We start from the raw sequence: 19,424 nt of genomic DNA on the forward strand, positions 1-19,424 counted from the left end.
CATTACAATGCATTCTAAAATAAATCTTGCACGCTCGCCTTTGGTGAGTTTAGGCCATTAGGGATACTATTCGACTTTGACCATTTTAAATGTATTTATGAAGTAAAGGAATCTAGCTTTGGACATGTTTACATAAATGTTTAGAAATGTTGGGATGATGACAGCAATAACTAGCAAATTAAGATGTCAGTTTTCTTTGCAAAGGTTAGCCAGGCTTGTTTGACTGACTCCATTTTTTATAAAATACCTATAATTTTCTCTGAAATACCAATCCTTTGATTATGTGTAAAGAGATGTGTATTTCAGAGGTTACACTCACACGAGTAATCAATGCTCTATTATGTATACTGGACTAAATTAAACACGCAACATGCAACAATTTCAATGATTTTACAGTTCATATAAGGAAATCAGCCAATTGAAATAAATTCATTGGGCCCTAATCTATGGATTTCATGACTGGGTAGGGGCGCAGCTATGGGTGGGTCTGGGAGCCAATCAGTTTTTCACCCACAAAAGGGCTTTATTACGGACATAAATACTTGTTTCATCAGCTGTCTGGGTGGCTGGTCTCAGACGATCCTGCAGGTGACAAAGCCAGATGTGGAGGTCCTGGACTGGCGTGGTTACATGTGGTCTGCAGTTGTGGGGCCGGTTGGACGTGCTGCCAAATTCTCTAAAACGACTTGGAAGTGGCTTATGGTAGAGAAATTAACATTCAATTATCTGGCAATAGCTCTGGTGGACATTACTACAGTCAGCCAATTGTATGCTCCGTCAAAACTTGAGACATCTGTGGCATCGTGTTGTGTGACCAAACTGCACATTTGATTGGACTTTTATTGTACCCCGGCACAAGTTGCACCTGTGTAATAATCATGCTGTTTAATCAGCTTCTTGATATGCCACACCTGTCAGGTGGATGGATTATATTATTAAAAGAGAAATGCTCCCTACCAAATTTGTGCACAAAATATGAGAGAAATAAGCTTAGTGTATATGGAACAATTCTGGGATATTTTATTTCAGATCATGAAACCAACAATTATTCAGCCCCTTTACTTTCAAACTCTCTCCAGAAGTTCAGTGAGGATCTCTGAATGATCCAATGTTGACCTAAATGACTAATGAGGATAAATACAATCCACCTGTGTGTAATCAAGCCTCCGTATAAATGCACCTGCACTGTGATAGTCTCAGAGGTCCGTTAAAAGCGCAGAGAGCGTCATGAAGAACAAGGAACACACCAGGCAGGTCCGAGATACTGTTGTGAAGAAGTTTAAAGCTGGATTTGGATACAAAAAGATTGGTTTGGGCCTGCTTTTCTTCAGCAGGGACAGGGAAGATGGTTAAAATTGATGGGAAGATGGATGGAGCCAAATACAGGACCATTCTGGAAGAAAACCTGATGGAGTCTGCAAAAGACCTGAGACTGGGACGGAGATTTGTCTTCCAACAAGACAATGATCCAAAACATAAAGCAAAATCTACAATGGAATGGTTCAATAATAAACATATCCAGGTGTTAGAATGGCCAAGTCAAAGTCCAGACCTGAATCCAATTGAGAATCTGTGGAAAGAACTGAAAACTGCTGTTCACAAATGCTCTCCATCCAACCTCACTGAGCTCGAGCTGTTTTGCAAGGAGGAATGGGAAAAAAATTCAGTCTCTCGATGTGCAAAACTGATAGACATACCCCAAGCGACTTACAGCTGTAATCGAGCAAAAGGTGGCGCTACAAAGTATTAACTTAAGGGGGCTGAATCATTTTGCACGCCCAATTTTTCAGTTTTCGATTTGTTAAAAAAGTTTGAAATATACAATAAATGTCGTTCCACTTCAACACTTCAAGTGTCCCACTTGTTGATTCTTCACAAAAAAATAGTTTTATCTTTATGTTTGAAGCCTGAAATGTGGCAAAAGGTCGCAAAGTTCAAGGGGGCCGAATACTTTCGCAAGGCACTGTACATGTTAGAAATGGTTGAAACTTTGTGGAGAAAACCACACAGCTCTAATGTCCAGGCATGGCTATAGTCTTGTGTGTGTGTGTGCAGAGAAACTTGAGCATATTTTTGTGATAGAGAAACAAATAAAAATAGACAATATTCTGGATGGAATATACCGTTTATTTCCTTGTTAGTTTTACCCCATTCTATTTACATTCATCTCTGGTTTACGTTTCTGTACATGGCTAAAATCTATTTGAAAACTAGGCCTACATAGTGTGCTCAACTCCACACAAAGTACAACAAAAGCTCAGTAACAGTACATGTGGATTATTCCTAAATAAGCCTGTTTTATGCACTGAATCAAATGCCCACATTCTTACAAAGCAAATCAGTTAATTGACTGCACTTTGGTTACTGCTCATTCCTGGTGGGTCGATCCAGTGCCTGTAATTAATCTACGGTCTATAGTTCTACTGCTTATCAGAAACAGAATGGTGCTGGTGAAGGGTGAGATCTGGACACAAACAAAGCAGTAGCACAAGGCAACCTCATACAAGGGAATCTTCAACTCAGTTATTTACATGATAGATTTAAATAGTTATAAAATATTCCAAGGCCATACACAGTGCAAACAGACATGAGGAAAGTATTCAGTCCACATATTCCATACAGTAGGTCCATCATTCACATCCTTGTCTACCTCAAACAACAAAGGGGTAAGTAGTCAGAGCAACAAATTAAACAAACAAAAAACGTGTTTAAATAGCCATTTTAGAATTTGGCTTGTAGCGTTTTTAATAAGACACCTAAAACAAAACATCAACTTACATAGCATGTAAATAAATAGGTTTTTCACCACTTCACCATTGTGGAGTATGAGCCACTGTGAGGAGCTTTTCAGCTTACAGTAGATACCTGAACTTGGGCAAGCCAGTGAACCACTCTCCACTGACAAAGCCACGAGCCTAGGTGTGTGTGGTGTGAGAGTGTAGGGTCCTTCTTATGCGTAGGTTCCCCCCGTCATGAGAAGTTCATAGGCAGGGTCACGGCTCCTCCGGCACAGCACAACAAAGGCACACAGCATCCCAAATACCTAGGAGAGGAAAACAGCAGGGGTTGAAATGTAGTGTCATGCATCCATACCTTCCTGACGAGGTCGTCTGTCAACCTCTGACCTGGACGCTAGGCTAACTAGTCTCCCAGGAAAGGCTGAGCAGGGACACAAAAACTACATCAGCAGCAAACAGAGAAGCATCTGGGTCAAAAGCCTCTAGAATTACTGCAAACCAGCAGATTCAGATGCCTCACCAGCCCATAGAATAAGATAATCTAATGATGAAATGCAGAGGGTCAAATGAACGGAATGAAAAAGGGGTAAATCTAGCAAATAACATGCCGTCTCAATCCACCGACTCAATTTCCCAGACTCTAGAATCTAATTATGCACATTTTTAACAAATCAAAGTAACTAATATATCTATCAAGTCAAGATAAGACAATGGTGTACCCCAGCCAATTTAAGTTTAAGTTTGAGATCACCTTGAATTCCTAGATTTTCCCCTGTCCCTATTGATGGGTTAGCTGACAATGTCACGAAAACGATGAGCATGCTTCAACAGGACAGAAGTCCATGAGTTGTTTTGATTCTAGTTGGCCAGATAGCCTACCAACAATGACAAGAAACTGCCATTTGGGGAATCATAAGTGACTCATTTCAGCTAGTTCCATCTTGTTCTTGATACCATGTCTTGTTTTGAGGTGTTGACTGATTTCATGTCTATGGCTAAAATTAGCTTGCTAGCTAACCAGACAATTGCAACAATGTATTTGAGAGACAAGTGCTCATTGTGCAAATGTATTTAATAATCATTGGAGACTAAATATAGTTTACACGTTGACAACAATCTAAGCCAACCCAGTCTGATTTGCCCCATAGTTGCGCACGCGTCAGTTTTGTTGCTAAACAACTAACCCGTCTATGAAAAATGTAACAGTCCCATCTGTGCCCTGTCCCGGTTCCTTGAGGCTTGCTGGAGTGTGGCAAGGGGGTTAACATAATACGGGCATACCCCAGGCCCACTCAGCCTCCATACTGAATAATTTCATGACTCATACCATAAGTGCTTTTTAGATAGCCAGCGGAAAATAGCAGAGTATCCCACTTGTCCCTCTAGTCAAAGCGGCTAGTGCCTTCACACACTAGGGCAACAGCACAAATAGAACAATAAGACAGATATTTCACCGGATGTATACATGTGAAGCATGGCGTTTCCACAACCAAATATGGTAGTGAGAGGAAGCCCAGTGGCCGGCAGTGGGAGAAGATGGATTTTGGCCGACATTCTGCAAATTTTCTCATCGACTAAACATTTGATCTCAATACAGTTCTGTTCCCAAAACTAGAATCTGTTACGAACAGAGTGGATAAAGTTTTGTAGACTTTACTGAAGTTAAAAAAAAAAAGCGTTGTTTAGAAGGTGAGCAAAGGCAAATTGAGTTATTGCACACAAGCACTTCACAAAGTAGGCATTATTTAATGGAAATATGCAAACGCGCCAAAACAATGTTTTTTATTGTTAAATGTGATTCTGTAAACTGATAGTTAGCCAGCTAGCTGGAGTGGCCAAATTAGCTGGTCCTACTGTTGGACGTACGTGCTGACGTATCACCATGTAGGCAACGTTTTCTACTGTGATTGGTCAACAACTCCGGCGCCGCTTGAAAAATAGAGCAGAATCCTATTTTCTCCGCCTTGGCTGAGAAGCTTCCATGGGCACAAGCATCCCCCATTAGTTGAATGAAAGAGAGCTGATGGAAGTTTTATTTTACCTGAATTGCAGCGAACGTGAGTGCTGCCCAGATGACATACATAATAATCTCCTTTAGTTTCTTCACAACAAGGGCTTCACAACCCTGGAGACACACAAACAATACATTGTGTAAGAGAATCAATTTGTATATTATGCATGCAAGAAAAGCATAGGTACGTTTTGGATCTCTTACCTCTGGATAGAGGTCTCCAGGATGGGCTAGAGAGCCTGTACAGTTTCTGGCGTTAGGTTTGCAGCAGCTCACTGGTATACTGTTGTTTCGAGACTCATTAAACCAGCGCGTGTTCCTCCAGTCGGAGTAATTGTGAATCCCACAACAGTGGAGCTGCAGGCATGACAAATGATGATGGTCAATACTAGGTCAATTCAATACAGCTTTAAAATTACTTTAAAACTGTTACACAAAACATGAATTGCTCAAGTTCCATGCCAACACCTGTCTTTGCACGTAGTCAATGGCACGGCTCGGAGCATCTGTGTTGGTGCCATTGTACTCATTGTACACCTTCTGGATGGAGTGATTGACCTCATCTTCAACCTGTAAACAAACAGTTAACTGTGCTTAATAGGTCCATCTTACACAACCTCAATGCTTTTCTAATGAATATCACTATATCCAATCACTTTACTTTGGATAGCACTTTTCCTGTCAGGGGAAAACAAATCTCCAAACATGTAGTCTAAATAGAAAAAGACATAGTGGCTACCATGTTTTCCATGGAGAAAATAGGTAATTTTTTAAATTTAATTTTTGTATTTAACCTTTAACTAGGCAAGTCAGTTAAGAACAAATTCTTATTTACAATGAAGGCCTACCAAAAGGCCTCCTGCGGGGACAGGAGCCTGGGATACAATATAGGACAAAACACACATCACAGCAAGAGAGACAACACAACATAAAGAGAAAACTAGGACAACAACATAGCAAGGCAGCAACACAGCAAGGTAGCAATACAACATGGTAGCAGCACAAAACAAAGTACAAACATTATTGGGCACAGACAACAGCACAAAGGGCAAGAAGGTAGAGACACACAAAGCAGCCACAGCTGTAATATTGTGGCTGGTAGAATTTTCTTTCCCCATTGGGAACATATCTAAAGAATTGGTATCCAGAACAAAATCTTTATTGCACAAACGCACTGTAAGCTTGATTTATACTTTACTTAAGCCCTATTCACATGGAATTAGTTTTACTAGAGAATGTTGGTTATGTAATTATTACTCCAGAATATCCGTTATTCCAGAGGAAGAATCGGACAGGATTTGTTTTTTCCAAACAGATGCCTGTAATTCTTTAATTCTGGAGGTTTTTAGTCTAGGCTTGAAGTTATGCCAACATGTCCAGGTGATAACAGGCTACACTGATAACTAGAGCTTGGCTACCAAATATTTTTTGGTATAAGTGTCGCCACAATATTTAAATTGAGGAAGTGTGATCATAATCATTACTTTATAGATCTGCAGTAGACATCATAAATGCCCCACAGCCTGCAGATGGGAGCTAAACAGCACACACTTGAGATGCGCTTTTAGGCTATGGATGAGAAAGGGACCTTTGCTCAGTTATAATGCTGCTTTGTCATCTATTAACAGCAAGGGTTGCATTAAATAGGAGCAATATTTTTTTTACTGAGACATTTGGTGATGTTCAATACTTTGGCACAAAACATATAAACAAAAGCATTCACTGTGAAGGTTGATACCGTAGGTCCTAAATATATCGGCAATGCGCAGAATTTTGTTTAAAGCATCAATTTATCTAATCAGTTATTGTTTTCTTGCTCAAACCACGAGCAACACCTGTCAAACTCAAGACATTTCTCTCAAAACACAGGGATGTCGATTCGCACGTGACTAGTATTTTCAGAGGACCTTGGAGTTAGTTGAAAAACAGTAGTTTTTAAGGAATTATTACTCTCCTGCTATGCAAAAATTGGCAGAGTCGGATGGGGGACTTAAATAATGGATATGGTGATTTGTGCTCGTACACATAATTACAGAACCCCATCTCTCCCAGTAAAACTAGTCCCATAAGAATAGGGTTTTACACACCTTTGACCTGTAAATATAACCAAAAACCACCACAAGCACTTCCGTCACAAACACCAGCAGGAGAAGGACGACAAACTGTGGGGAGAAGAGGAATAATTAAACATTGAAGAAACTCCTGAAAATAAAATGGGTGCTTGGCATTCATAAGAGGCACATTTAAATCAATAAACTGTAATGAAGGATTATCCAACATAATACAAAACAATATGAACTCTTGTCTGTAGCCTGAACTGGGCTATGCATTTAGTAATCAGTCATCTGGACAACAGGAACACAGAGGGATATGATATCTGAGCCCAGGTTGAACGTTGTAGTAGTAGGTGCTAAGAAAACATTCACTGACCGCTGCAAGCCCATAGCGGCTTTCTCGTATTGTGGCACAACATCCAATAAGACCGATGATGAAAAGGAGGCCTCCTACTGCAATTATGGTCACAGCAGGGATAAGGGTGTACACATCTTCAAAGAAGTGGTCGTAGTCATCATACGTGATGAACACGTAGGCTCCAACATAGCACAAAATCCCTGCTGCTGCCTGTATGATGGGTGGGGGGGAAAGTATTAATACCACAAAAACGCAAATGAAATAAAATGTTTGAATGAGTACAACCTCTGAGTCTGATGGTCCCTGAGAAGATATGAAAACCCAAGGCATTAACAGGGCATTCTGCTTTATCCTAAGGGTTCTCTGCTACAAGCACCGCTTAATGTTTAGAAAAGTCAATAATCATTGCTTGTGATACAGGTTTAGAAACATGTATATCAGCAAGAAATAATCGTTCAAATAAAAAAAATATATACTTACCTTAGCAGGTTTGCACATACGGCTGTGTGCCTCCAGCCGACAAACTACACTTACTTCCCAGTTCGCTTACACACAGGTGTTTGAGCTCAATAGTGATCACCTTTATCTTCCATAAACAAGCGCTGTAACGTGTAGATATGGCCATGTGTGAACACTAACCCCCCAAAAAGGTGTGTTTAACCTTTAGTTTTTTGATAAAAATTGGCCCTTATGTTTCTAAAACTGTACCGCAAGCAATGCGTGTTAACATTCAGAAAGTGCATCAGAGCTCTTAACAAAACTCCCCCAGAAGACACCTTAATGAATAAAGCAGGGATGGGCAACTCATCATGAGGGGCCTCAGATGCTCACGGGTCTGAATACTCACATCCACAACCCCTCCACATTGAGAGTAAACATTTTAGTGCCCCCCCTCTTGACAGTGGAGAGAAATGCTGTTAGTTTCGTGCAATTCTACACATTTTGCCATGGTGTAGAGAAAGTGTTGCAGTTTTAAAGAAAGTTCTTTGCTGCAATTGTACATATTTTGCCATGGGGCAGAGAGGAGATTTTGCACTTGATAACAAATTTCATGCAAGTCTACTTATTTTGCAGAGAGGACAATTTGCTGTTTTACATGTTAGCTGACTGGGGATAATTGACTGACAGAGAGAAACTGCTGATGGACAACTACATTTCTAAATTGCACCTTGTGTATTCTACTATTTGAACTTGTAAGTTGAGACCCTGACTCAGTTTAAACACCTGTGCTAAAGGTATCTCCTGAGTGGCACAGCGGTCTAAGGCACTGCATCTCAGTGCTAGAGGTGTCACTACAGACACCCTGGTTTGAATCCAGGCTGTATCACAACCGGCCGTGATTGGGAGTCCCATAGGGCGGCGAATAATTGGCCAAGCGTTGTCCGGGTCTGGCCGATGTAGGCCGTCGTTGTAAAGAAGAATTTGTTCTTAACTGACTTGCCTAGTTAAATAAAGGTTCAATAAATCAATAGTTTGTGTATATGAATGGACTAAACTAGGCCTATAAAAGAATCTGAGACCAATCATGAGCGGGCTACGGATGGCCTGAAAGGTGTATGTCTGACAAATGCATAACTATTACAACCATCCCATTTGCATTATAATAACTCAAGCAAGATGGCAGCTTCGCTTCTAGTCCTTAGGAAACTGTACAGTATTTTATTTTTGATGTATTTCTTACATCGTTAGCCCAGAAAACCTTAAGTGTTATTACATACAAACGGGAAGAACTATTGGATATCCGAGAAACATCAACTTACCAGCACTACAACCAGGAATACGACTTTCCCAAAGCGGATCCTTTATCTGTACCTCCCAGGGCATTTGAACTGATTCCAGAGGCCGATCCAAAACAACGCCGCCAGAGGAGAGGGTGCTGGAACAGTCTTCTAGTGAGGCTTTGGATGCGCGCACACCATCCACCACTTCTAAGCATATTACTCGCTAATGTCCAGTCCCTAGTTAACAAAGTAGACGAAATCAGGGCAAGAGTTGCTTTCTAAAGAGATATCCGGGATTGTAACATGTCGGAGACATGGCTAGCTGGGGACATGCTGTCGGAGTCCATACAGCCAACGGGATTTTCAGTGCATCGACAGGAATAAAGATCTCTCCGGTATGAAGAAGGGTGGGGGTGTATGTGTCAGGATTAACGACTCATGGTGTAATTGTAACAACATACAGGAACTCAAGTCCTTTTGTTCACCTGACCTAGAAATCTTCGACGGTATTATCTCCCAAGAACTCTCCTCGGTCATCGTCACAGCCAAGTATATCCCCCCGCAAGAGGATACCAAGACATCTATCAAGGAACTTCACTGGACTTCATGCAAACTGGAAACCATATATCCTGAGTAGAGGTCGACCGATTATGATTTTTCAACGCCGATACCAATATCGATTATTGGAGGACCAAAAAAGCCGATACCGATTAATCGGACAATTTTTATTTAATTTTTTTAATGTATTTGTAATAATGACAATTACAACAATACTGAATGAACACTTATTTTAACTTAATATAAAACAAATAAAATCTATTTAGCCTCAAGTAAATAATGAAACATGTTCAATTTGGTTTAAATAATGCAAAAACAAAGTGTTGGAGAAGAAAGTAAAAGTGCAATATGTGCTATGTAGGGAAGCTAACGTTTAAGTTCCTTGCTCAGAACATGAGAACATTTCAAAGCTGGTGGTTCCTTTTAACATGAGTCTTCAATATCCCCAGGTAAGAAGTTTTAGGTTGTAGTTATTATAGAAATTATAGGACTATTTCCCTCTATACCATTTGTATTTAATTAACCGTTGAATATTGGATGTTCTTATAGTCACTTTAGTATTGCCAGTGTAACAGTATAGCTTCCGTCCCTCTCCTCGCTCCTCCCTGGGCTCGAACCAGCAACACAACGACAACAGCTACCACATCCAAGCAGCGTTACCCACGCAGAGCAAGGGAAACAACCACCCCAAGGCTCAGAGCGAGTGAAGTTTGAAACGCTATTAGCGCGCGCTAATTAGCCAGCCATTTCACTTCGGTTACACCAGCCTCATCTCGGGAGTTGATAGGCTTGAAGTCATAAACAGCGCAATGCTTGACGCACAACGAAAAGCTGCTGGCAAAACGCACGAGTGCTGTTTGCATGAATGTTTACGTGCCTGCTTCTGCCTACCACCGCTCAGTCAGATACTTGTATGCACAGTCAGATTATATGCAACGCAGGACACACTAGATAATATCTAGTAATATCAACCATGTGTAGTTAACTAGTAATTATGATTAATAAGATACGTTTAATGCTAGCTAGCAACTTACCTTGGCTTACTGCATTTGCGTAACAGCCAGTCTCCTTGTGGAGTGCAACGAGAGAGAGGCAGGTCGTTATTGTGTTGGACTAGTTAATTGTAAGGTTGCAAGATTGGATCCCCTGAGCTGACAAGGTGAAAATCTGTCGTTCTGCCCCTGAACGAGGCAGGGGCAGAGGCAATAAGAATGTGTTCTTAACTGACTTGCCAAGTTAAATAAAGATTAAATAAATCTTTTTTTTTTTTTTTTTTTTTTTAAATCGGTGCCCAAAAATACCGATTTCCGATTGTTATGAAAACGGCCCTAATTAAAATCGGCCATTCCGATTAATCGGTCGACCTCGAATCCTGAGGCTGCATTTATTGTAGCTGGGGATTTTAACAAAGATAATTTGTGAACAAGGCTAACTAAATTCTATCAGCATATCGATTGCTGTACACGAGCGAGTAACACGCTCGACCATTGCTACTCTAACTTCCGCGATGCATACAAGACCCTCCCCAGCACTCCTTTTGGCAAATCTGACCATGACGCTTCAAGATTGCTTCGATCACATGGACTGGGGATATGTTCCCGGGTAACCTCAGACAATAACATTGACGTAAACGCTGATCTTGTGAGCGAGTTTAGAAGGAAGTGTATAGGAGATGTTGTACCCACTGTGACAATTAAAACCTTCCCTAACCAGAAACCATGGACTGATGGCAGCTTTCGAGCAAAACTGAAAGCACATGCCTTGCCATGATTAAATGCGGTGGTAACTGGAAATATGGCCGAACACAAACAGTGTAGTTATTCCCTCCAAAAGGCAATCAAATAAGCTAACACGGAACCCAAACCGGCTGCGAGCGTGCGCCATCGTGTGCTATCGTGCATACATTTATTTTGTCCCCCTACTCCAAACGTGATCATGACACGCAGGTTATAATATCAAAACAAACTCTGAACAAATTACATTAATTTGAGGACAGGACGAAAAGCATTAAACATGTATGGCAATTTAGCTAGTTAGCTTGCTCGCTAATTTGTCCTATTTAGCTAGCTTGCTGTTGCTAGCTAATTTGTCCTGGGATATAAACATTGAGTTGTTATTTTACCTGAAATGCACAAGGCCCTCTACTCCGACAATTAATCCACACATAAAACGGCCAACCAAATCGTTTCTAGTCATCTCTCCTCCTTCCAGGCTTTTTCATATTTGAACTTATACGGTGATTGGCATCTACACTTTCATAGTATTACCACAACAACCAGCAAAACATTTAATCTTTCAATCACCCACGTGGGTATAACCAATGAGGAGATGGCACGTGGGTACTTGCTTCTATAAACCAATGAGGAGATAGGAGAGGCAGGACTTGCAGTGCGATCTGCGTCAAAAATAGAAAGGAGTTCTATTTTAGCCCTTGGCAACGCAGACGCTCGTTGGCGCGTGCAAGCAGTGTGGGTGCAATAATTGAATAACATGGATTTCTAAATGTATTTTGCGGCACTCGCGCACGCGATGGTTCCGGTTTGGTCAGCATGTAAATGTCAGTATAGAGACAAAGTGGAGTCGCAATTCAACGGCTCAAACACAATACGTATGTGGCAGGGTCTACAGACAATCAAGGATTACAAAAAGAAAACCAGCCCCGTCGCAGACATCAACGTCTTGCTTCCAGACAAATTAAACAACTTCTTTGCACGCTTTTGGACAATACAGTGCCACCGATGGCCCAGACGGCATCCCTAGCTGCGTCCTCAGAGCATGCGTAGACCAGCTGGCTGGTGTGTTTACGGACATATTCAATCAATCCCTATTAGAGGTCGACCGATTATTATTTTTCAACGCTGATACCGTTTATTGGAGGACCAAAAAAAAGCAGATACATATTATAGAAATCAGCCGATTTTAATCTATGACAATTACAACAATACTGAATGAACAATGAACACTTTAATTTTAACTTAATATAATATATAAATAAAATCTATTTAGTCTTAAATAAATAATGAAACATGTTTAAATAATGCAAAAACAGTTCTCACGTTCATCGGAGATGAACGTAAAAGTGCAATATGTGCCATGTAAAAAAGCTAACGTTTAAATTCCTTGCTCAGAACATGAGAACAGGTGCTGTTTGAATGAATGCTTACGAGCCTGCTGCTGCCTACCACCGCTCAGTCAGACTGCTCTATCAAATAATATACTTAATTATAAATGTAATAAGCACACATAAATACAAGCCTTTGTTCATTAGTCAAATCCAGAAACTATAATTTCAAAAAACAAAACGTTTATTATTTCAGTGAATTACGGAACTGTTACGTATTTTATAAAAACGGGTGGCAACCCTAAGTCTAAATATTGCTGTTACATTGCACCACCTTCAAAGTTGTCATAATTATGTAAAATTCTGGCAAATTAGTTCACAACGAGCCAGGCGGCCCAAGCTATTGCATATACCCTGACTCTGCTTGCACTGAACGCAAGAGCAGTGACACAATTTCCCTAGTTAATATCGCCTGCTAACATTAATTTATTTTAACTAAATATGCAGGTATAAAAATATATACTTCTGTGTATGGATTTTAAGAAAGGCATTAATGTCTATGGTTAGGTACATTTGTGCAAAGATTGCTGAAAAAAAGCACAATGTGTTTTTGTTAAATCATCACCCGTTTGGCGAAGTTGAAGTAGGCTGCGATTCGATGATAAATTAACAGGCACCGCATTGATTATATGCAACGCAGGACAAGCTAGTTAACCTAGTAATATCATCAACCATGTGTAGTTATCTAGTGATTATGTGAAGATTGATTGTTTTTTATAAGATAAGTTTAATGCTAGCTAGCAACTTACCTTGGCTCCTTTTGACGCTGCACTCGTGTGGCAGGCTCACTCACGTAACAGGTGGTAGGCCTGCCACGCAGTTTCATCGTGGATTGCAATGTAATCGGCATCCAAAAAGGTAGACTACCGACTGTTATCAAAACTTTAAAAATCGGCCCTAATTAATCAGCCATGCCGATTAATCGGTCGACCTCTAATCCCTATCCCAGCCTGCTGTCCCCACATGCTTCAAGATGGCCACCATTGTTCTTGTTCCCAAGAAAGCTAAGGTAATTGAACTAAATGACTATCGCCCCGTAGCACTCACTTCTGTCATCATGAAGTGCTTTGAGAGACTAGTCAAGGATCATATCACCTCCACCCTAGACCCACTTCCCCCAAAAAAATTACTGCCCCAATAGGTCAACATACAATGCAATCGCCATCACACTGCACACTGCCCTATCCCATCTGGACAAGAGGAAGACCAATGTAAGAATGCTGTTCACTACAGCTCAGCATTCAACACTAGAGTACCCTCCAAACTCATCATTAAGCTTGAGACCCTAGATCCCGACCCTCCTCTGTGCAACTGGGTCCTGGACTTCCTGACGGGCCACCCCCAGGTGGTGAAGGTAGGAAACAACATCTCCACTCCGCTGAACCTCAACACTGGGGCCCCACAAGGGTGAGTTCTCAGCCCCCTTCTGTACTCCCTGTTCACCCACAACTGCGTGACCATGCACGCCTCCAACTCAATCATCACGTTTGCAGACGACACAACAGCGGTAGGCTTGATAACCAAAAACGACAAGACAGCCAACAGGGAGGAGGTGAGGGCCCTCGGAGTGTGGTGTCAGAAAAATAACCTCTCACTCAATGTAAGGAAAAGAAAAGAGATGATCGTGGACCTCAGGAAATAGCAAAGGGAGCACCCCCCTATCCACAGGACAGCAGTGGAGAAGGTGGAAAGTTTTAAAGTTTCTCGGTGTACATATCACCAACAACTGAAATGGTCCACGCACACAGACAGTGTGTTGAAGGCGCAAAGCTGGGACAGAGAGATAGAAGCTGTTTTTCAATCTTCAAAGCCATCAGATTGTTAAAACAGCCTCCACTAGCACAGATCGGCAGCTGCCTACCTACAGACGTGATATCATTGGCCATTTTAATAAATGGAACACTAGTTACTTTAATAAATGTCTACACACGCATTACTCATCTCATATGTATATTATGTAAACTGTATCTATTCTTTACTATCTATTGCATCTTAGCTGCTCGGTCACTGCTCATCCATATATTTTATACTTACAGTTGAAGTCGGAAGTTTACATACACTTAGGTTGGATTCATTAACTTCTTGACGCTACCCATCCCTGACGCGGGATCATTTTCGTCAGCAACCGCTGAATAGCATAGCGCCACAGTCAAATAATATTACTAAAAAATATTCATATTCATGAAATCACAAGTGCAATATTGCAAAACACAGCTTAGCCTTTTGTTAATCCACCTGTCGTCTCAGATTTTGAAATTATGCTTCACAGCGAAAGCAATCCAAGCGTTTGTGTAAGTTTATCGATAGCCTAGCATAGCATTATGTACACTTAGCATCAGGAAGCTTGGTCACCAAAATCAGAAAAGCAATAAAATTAACCGTTTACCTTTGATGATCTTCGGATGTTTTCACTCACGAGACTCCCAGTTACACAAATGTTCCTTTGTTCCATAAAGATTATTTTTATACCCAAAATACCTCTGTTTGTTTGTCGCCTTATGTTCAGAAATCCACAGGAAAGAGCGGTCACGACAACGCAGACGGAAATTCCAAATAGTCTTCATAATGTCCACAGAAAAATGTCAAACGTTTTTTATAATCATTCCTCAGGTAGTTTTTAAAATATATACTCGATAATATATCAACCGAGTGTGTAGGTTTTTCAATAACAGCGGGAGGAACAAAAGAGGCTTTACTCTGTAGCGCAAAAACTCACTCAGAGAGCCCCCACCTATCCACTTACGCAATGTGATCTTTCAAGCTCATTTTTCAAACTAAAAGCCTGAAACTATGTCTAAAGACTGTTGACACCTTAGGGAAGCCAGAGAAAAAGGAATGTGGTTGATATCCCTTTAAATTGAGGATAGACATGCATAGGAACAGAAGGGTTTCAAAATAAGAGGCACTTCCTGATTGGATTTTCCTCAGGGTTTCACCTGCAATATCAGTTCTGTTATACTTACAGACAATATTTTGACAGTTTTGGAAACTTTAGTGTTTTCTATCCTAATCTGACAATTATATGCATATTCTAGTTTCTGGGGCTGAGTAATAGGCAGTTTCAAATGGGTAAGTTTTTTAGCCAAAAACAAAAACATGCCCCTTACACGCAAAAGGTTAAGGCTCGTTTATCAACCACTCCACAAAGTTCTTGTTAACAAACTATAGTTTTGGCAAGTCGGTTAGGACATCTACTTTGTGCATGACAAGTAATATTTCCAACAATTGTTCACAGACAGATTATTTCACTTATAATTCACTGTATCACAATTCCAGTGGGTCAGAAATTAACATACGACTGTGCCTTTAAACAGCTTGGAAAATTCCAGAAAATGATGTCATGGCTTTAGAAACTTCTGATCGGCTAACTGATATAATTTGAATCAATTGGAGATAGGCCTTGAAATACATCCACAGGTACATCTTCAAACTCAGTGCCTCTTTGCTTGACATCATGGGAAAATAAAAAAAATTCAGCCAAGACCTCAGAAAATAAATTGTAGACCTCCACAAGTCTGGTTCAACCTTGTGAGAAATTTCCAAAAGCCTGAAGGTACCACGTTCATCTGTACAAACAATAGTATGCAAGTATAAACACCATGGGATCACGCAGCCGTCATACCGCTCAGGAAGACACGTTTTCTCCTAGAGATGAACGTACTTTGGTGCAAAAAGTGCAAATCAATCCCAGAACAACATCAAAGGACTTTGTGAAGATGCTGGAGGAAACAGGTACAAAAGTATCTATAACCACAGTAAAACTAGTCCTATATCGACATAACCTGAAAGGCCGCTCAGCAAGGAAGAAGCCACTGCTCCAAAACCGCCATAAAAAAATACAGACTACGGTTTGCAACTGCACACTTTTTGGAGAAATGTCCTCTCGTCTGACGAAACAAAAATAGAACTGTTTGGCCATAACGACCATCGTTATGTTTGGAGGATAAACGGGGTGACTTGCAAGCCGAAGAACACCATCCTAACCGTGAAGCACGCAGGTGGCAGCATCATGTTGTGGGGGTGCTTTGCTGCAGGAGGGACTGGTGCACTTCACAAAAATAGATGGCATCTTGAGGTAGGAAAATTATGTGGATATATTGAAGCAACATCTCAAGACATCAGTCAGGAAGTTAAAGCTTGGTCGCAAATGGGTCTTCCAAATGGATAATGACCCCAAGCATTCTTCCAAAGTTGTGGCAAAATGGCTTAAGAACAACAAAGTCAAGGTATTGGAGTGGCCATCACAAAGCCCTGACCTCAGTCCTATAGAATATTTGTGGGCAGAACTGAAAAAGCGTGTGCGAGCAAGGAGGCCTACAAACCTGACTCCTTTACACCAGCTCTGTCAGGAGGAATGGGCCAAAATTCACCCAATTTATTGTGGGAAGCTTGTGGAAGGCTCCCCGAAACGTTTCATCCAAGTTAAACAATTTAAAGGCAATGTTACCAAATACTAATTTAGTGTATGTAAACTTCTGAACCACTGGGAATGTGATGAAAGACATACAATCTTAAAATCACTCTTTATTATTATTCTGACATTTGACATTCTTAAAATAAAGTGGTGATCCTAACTGACCTAAGACTGGCATTTAATCCTAGTAAAAAATCCCAGGGATTGTGATGTATTTGGCTAATGAGTATGTAAACTTCCAACCTCAACTGTATATACTCTTATCCCATTCCTTTACTAGATTCTGTGTGTTAGGTTTTGTTGTGGAATTGTTAGATATTACCTGTTTGATAGTGGTGCACTGTCTGGTGGCTACCAGGCTAGTATTGTATGAGAAGTAGCATTTTAAAAGGTTCAAAGGGGTAGACTGCAGGGCAGGCAGTGGCTTTCGTCCTGGGAGAAATGGGGCACAAAAGCCATGCATTTAACTCCCTCTAGCCGCAGTAGCCAAAGCAACCAGACAGGAAATAAAACAGAGAAGCAAAGGAAATGTTCCGAAAACTAGTTACATCTAAAAGGGGCAGCAACAACATGACTGCAAGAACATTGAATTATAATAGCCCAAATTCTCAAACAGTAACGTTAGCTAGCTATATTGATGCTACAAATAGACAAACATGGGCCGAGGTTGCCTTGAATGGCTAGCAGGTTGCTTGCAAATTTGCTGCGTATTATGGTTGAGGAAGGGATGTTGCGCATTCATTCCCAAACGACAAGATGTCGTTTTGACTTACCCAAAAAATTAAGTTCAGAAAAACCAGCACCGTCTTTGATGATGTGATACCACACTGCCCCATGTTTAAAACAGGTATTGTCTATTATTATGGTAAAAACGTATTTGCAAAATGGCTGGCTTTGTAATCCATGCCCGACTGGAGTAGATTCTCTGACTCCCATACACCGGAGCGCCAGCACCACAAAAACCAACCAGTTGGAGGTCATGTGACCCGATGTTGCAACCTCAACTCATTTTAGCAGCAAATATTTTTTATAACTAACTCGTTGTTCTATCTGTGCTAGCAGTGTTTGTATCATAATACAAACATATGGATCAGTGAGTAAATTACATATGTAAAGGACGTACCACGTCCTCCCGATTCGTTTGTATGGGGGGTGATAAGTGCCAGAATTAAGCCTCCCGAAGCTACAGATACCCTTCACGAAGTCTCCTAAGGTCTTCCTTATTTTTTTCTAAGTCTTCAAATTGCCGACATGTTCATGTCACGTGACACGTACACGTCATGTAGATGTAGCGTGGTTCGTTCTGCGTTGTGTACTTTTAATTAGGATGCTGCCACAACTGAAGGTCTGCTAGTGGAATTATTTTTTATTTGCCCTGCACACAAAGAGACAACACACATTATGTTAACCCTTGGCACAGTCCTAGCTCTCAGGCACCTTGCTAGCCGAAAGTCAGGCAAAAGAGCGCCAAAGAGCACACATTCAATGCACAACAGCACACCATACAAGTAAAATGATACAGAACATAATTCTGATAAAATAAAAGACATACCTGCACACGAAGAGACAGCACACATTATGTTAACCCTTGGCGCAGTCCTAGCTCTCAAGCACCTGCGCAAGCACATGAGACACTCACTCAAACACTGTCCCAAGTACTCACAAGTTACAATAGATACCCTAGTTAGCGAGCTTTGTGAAACTTGTTAACATAAATCTTTATATTATCCACATTGTAACAAACATATGGTAGCATAACAGTACATTGTGTAACATTATGACGGTTTTATATTAAACAATTTCGGAGCCAAGGACAACATACCTTGCTAGCCAAAGGTCAGGCAAAAGAGAACAATAAGGGGGTACAGATAACCCGCGATGGGCCAAACCAAAATCTAAAAAAAGTTTTACAATCATCATCATGTATGTATAATATTGATATGAAAAAGTGTTTGTACACCAAAGAAAAACATTAGCTATGCAGCTGTAATTAAATTTAAAAAATACACTGAATTATTATTATTATTATCAAATTATTAACATCCTCTCTTGACCTGGCCTATTTGAATTCGTCCTTGTGTGCAACTTGGTGCATAATCTAGGGGAACAACATCACACTGCCACATTGACGTAGTGTTCACAGTGTTCGATCTAACCATGAACGCCTTAACGTCTACATGTGTTAACCTTTTTGGGATAGGGGGCAGCATTTTCACTTTTGGATGAATAGCATTCCCAGAGTGAACTGCTTCCTACTCTGTCCCAGATGCTAATATATGCATATCATTATTAGTATTGGATAGAAAACACTTGAATGATGTCTGTGAGTATAACATAACTCAAATAAATGGCAGACGAAAACCTGAGAAAAATCCAACCAGGAAGTGGGATATCTGAGGTTTGTAGTTTTTCAAAGCTTGGCCTACCGAATACACAGTGTCTATGGAGT

General features: G+C 40.7%; 1 protein-coding gene across 2 annotated transcripts; it reads right to left on the reverse strand.

The window, feature by feature from the left end:
* Positions 1-2,106: 2,106 nt before the first annotated feature.
* Positions 2,107-18,212, reverse strand: tspan3a (tetraspanin 3a). 2 transcript variants are annotated; one of them, XM_021598551.3, is made up of 8 exons: positions 17,749-18,197; positions 17,298-17,407; positions 7,180-7,371; positions 6,837-6,911; positions 5,218-5,319; positions 4,954-5,106; positions 4,780-4,863; positions 2,107-3,043 (listed from the first exon to the last, which is right to left on the reverse strand). In XM_021598551.3, exons 1-8 carry the CDS (start codon positions 17,954-17,956, stop codon positions 2,951-2,953), a joined length of 1,017 nt encoding a protein of 338 aa, XP_021454226.2. In that variant the 5' UTR covers positions 17,957-18,197; the 3' UTR covers positions 2,107-2,950. The 2 variants fall into 2 exon arrangements, with proteins under 2 accessions (XP_021454226.2, XP_021454244.2); XM_021598569.3 differs by lacking the exon at positions 17,298-17,407 and having other exon boundaries at positions 17,749-18,212.
* Positions 18,213-19,424: the final 1,212 nt, after the last annotated feature.

This window comes from Oncorhynchus mykiss, chromosome 1, assembly GCF_057628025.1.
Source record: "Oncorhynchus mykiss isolate SJ-2025 chromosome 1, ASM5762802v1, whole genome shotgun sequence".
Taxonomy (NCBI): Eukaryota; Metazoa; Chordata; class Actinopteri; order Salmoniformes; family Salmonidae; genus Oncorhynchus; species Oncorhynchus mykiss.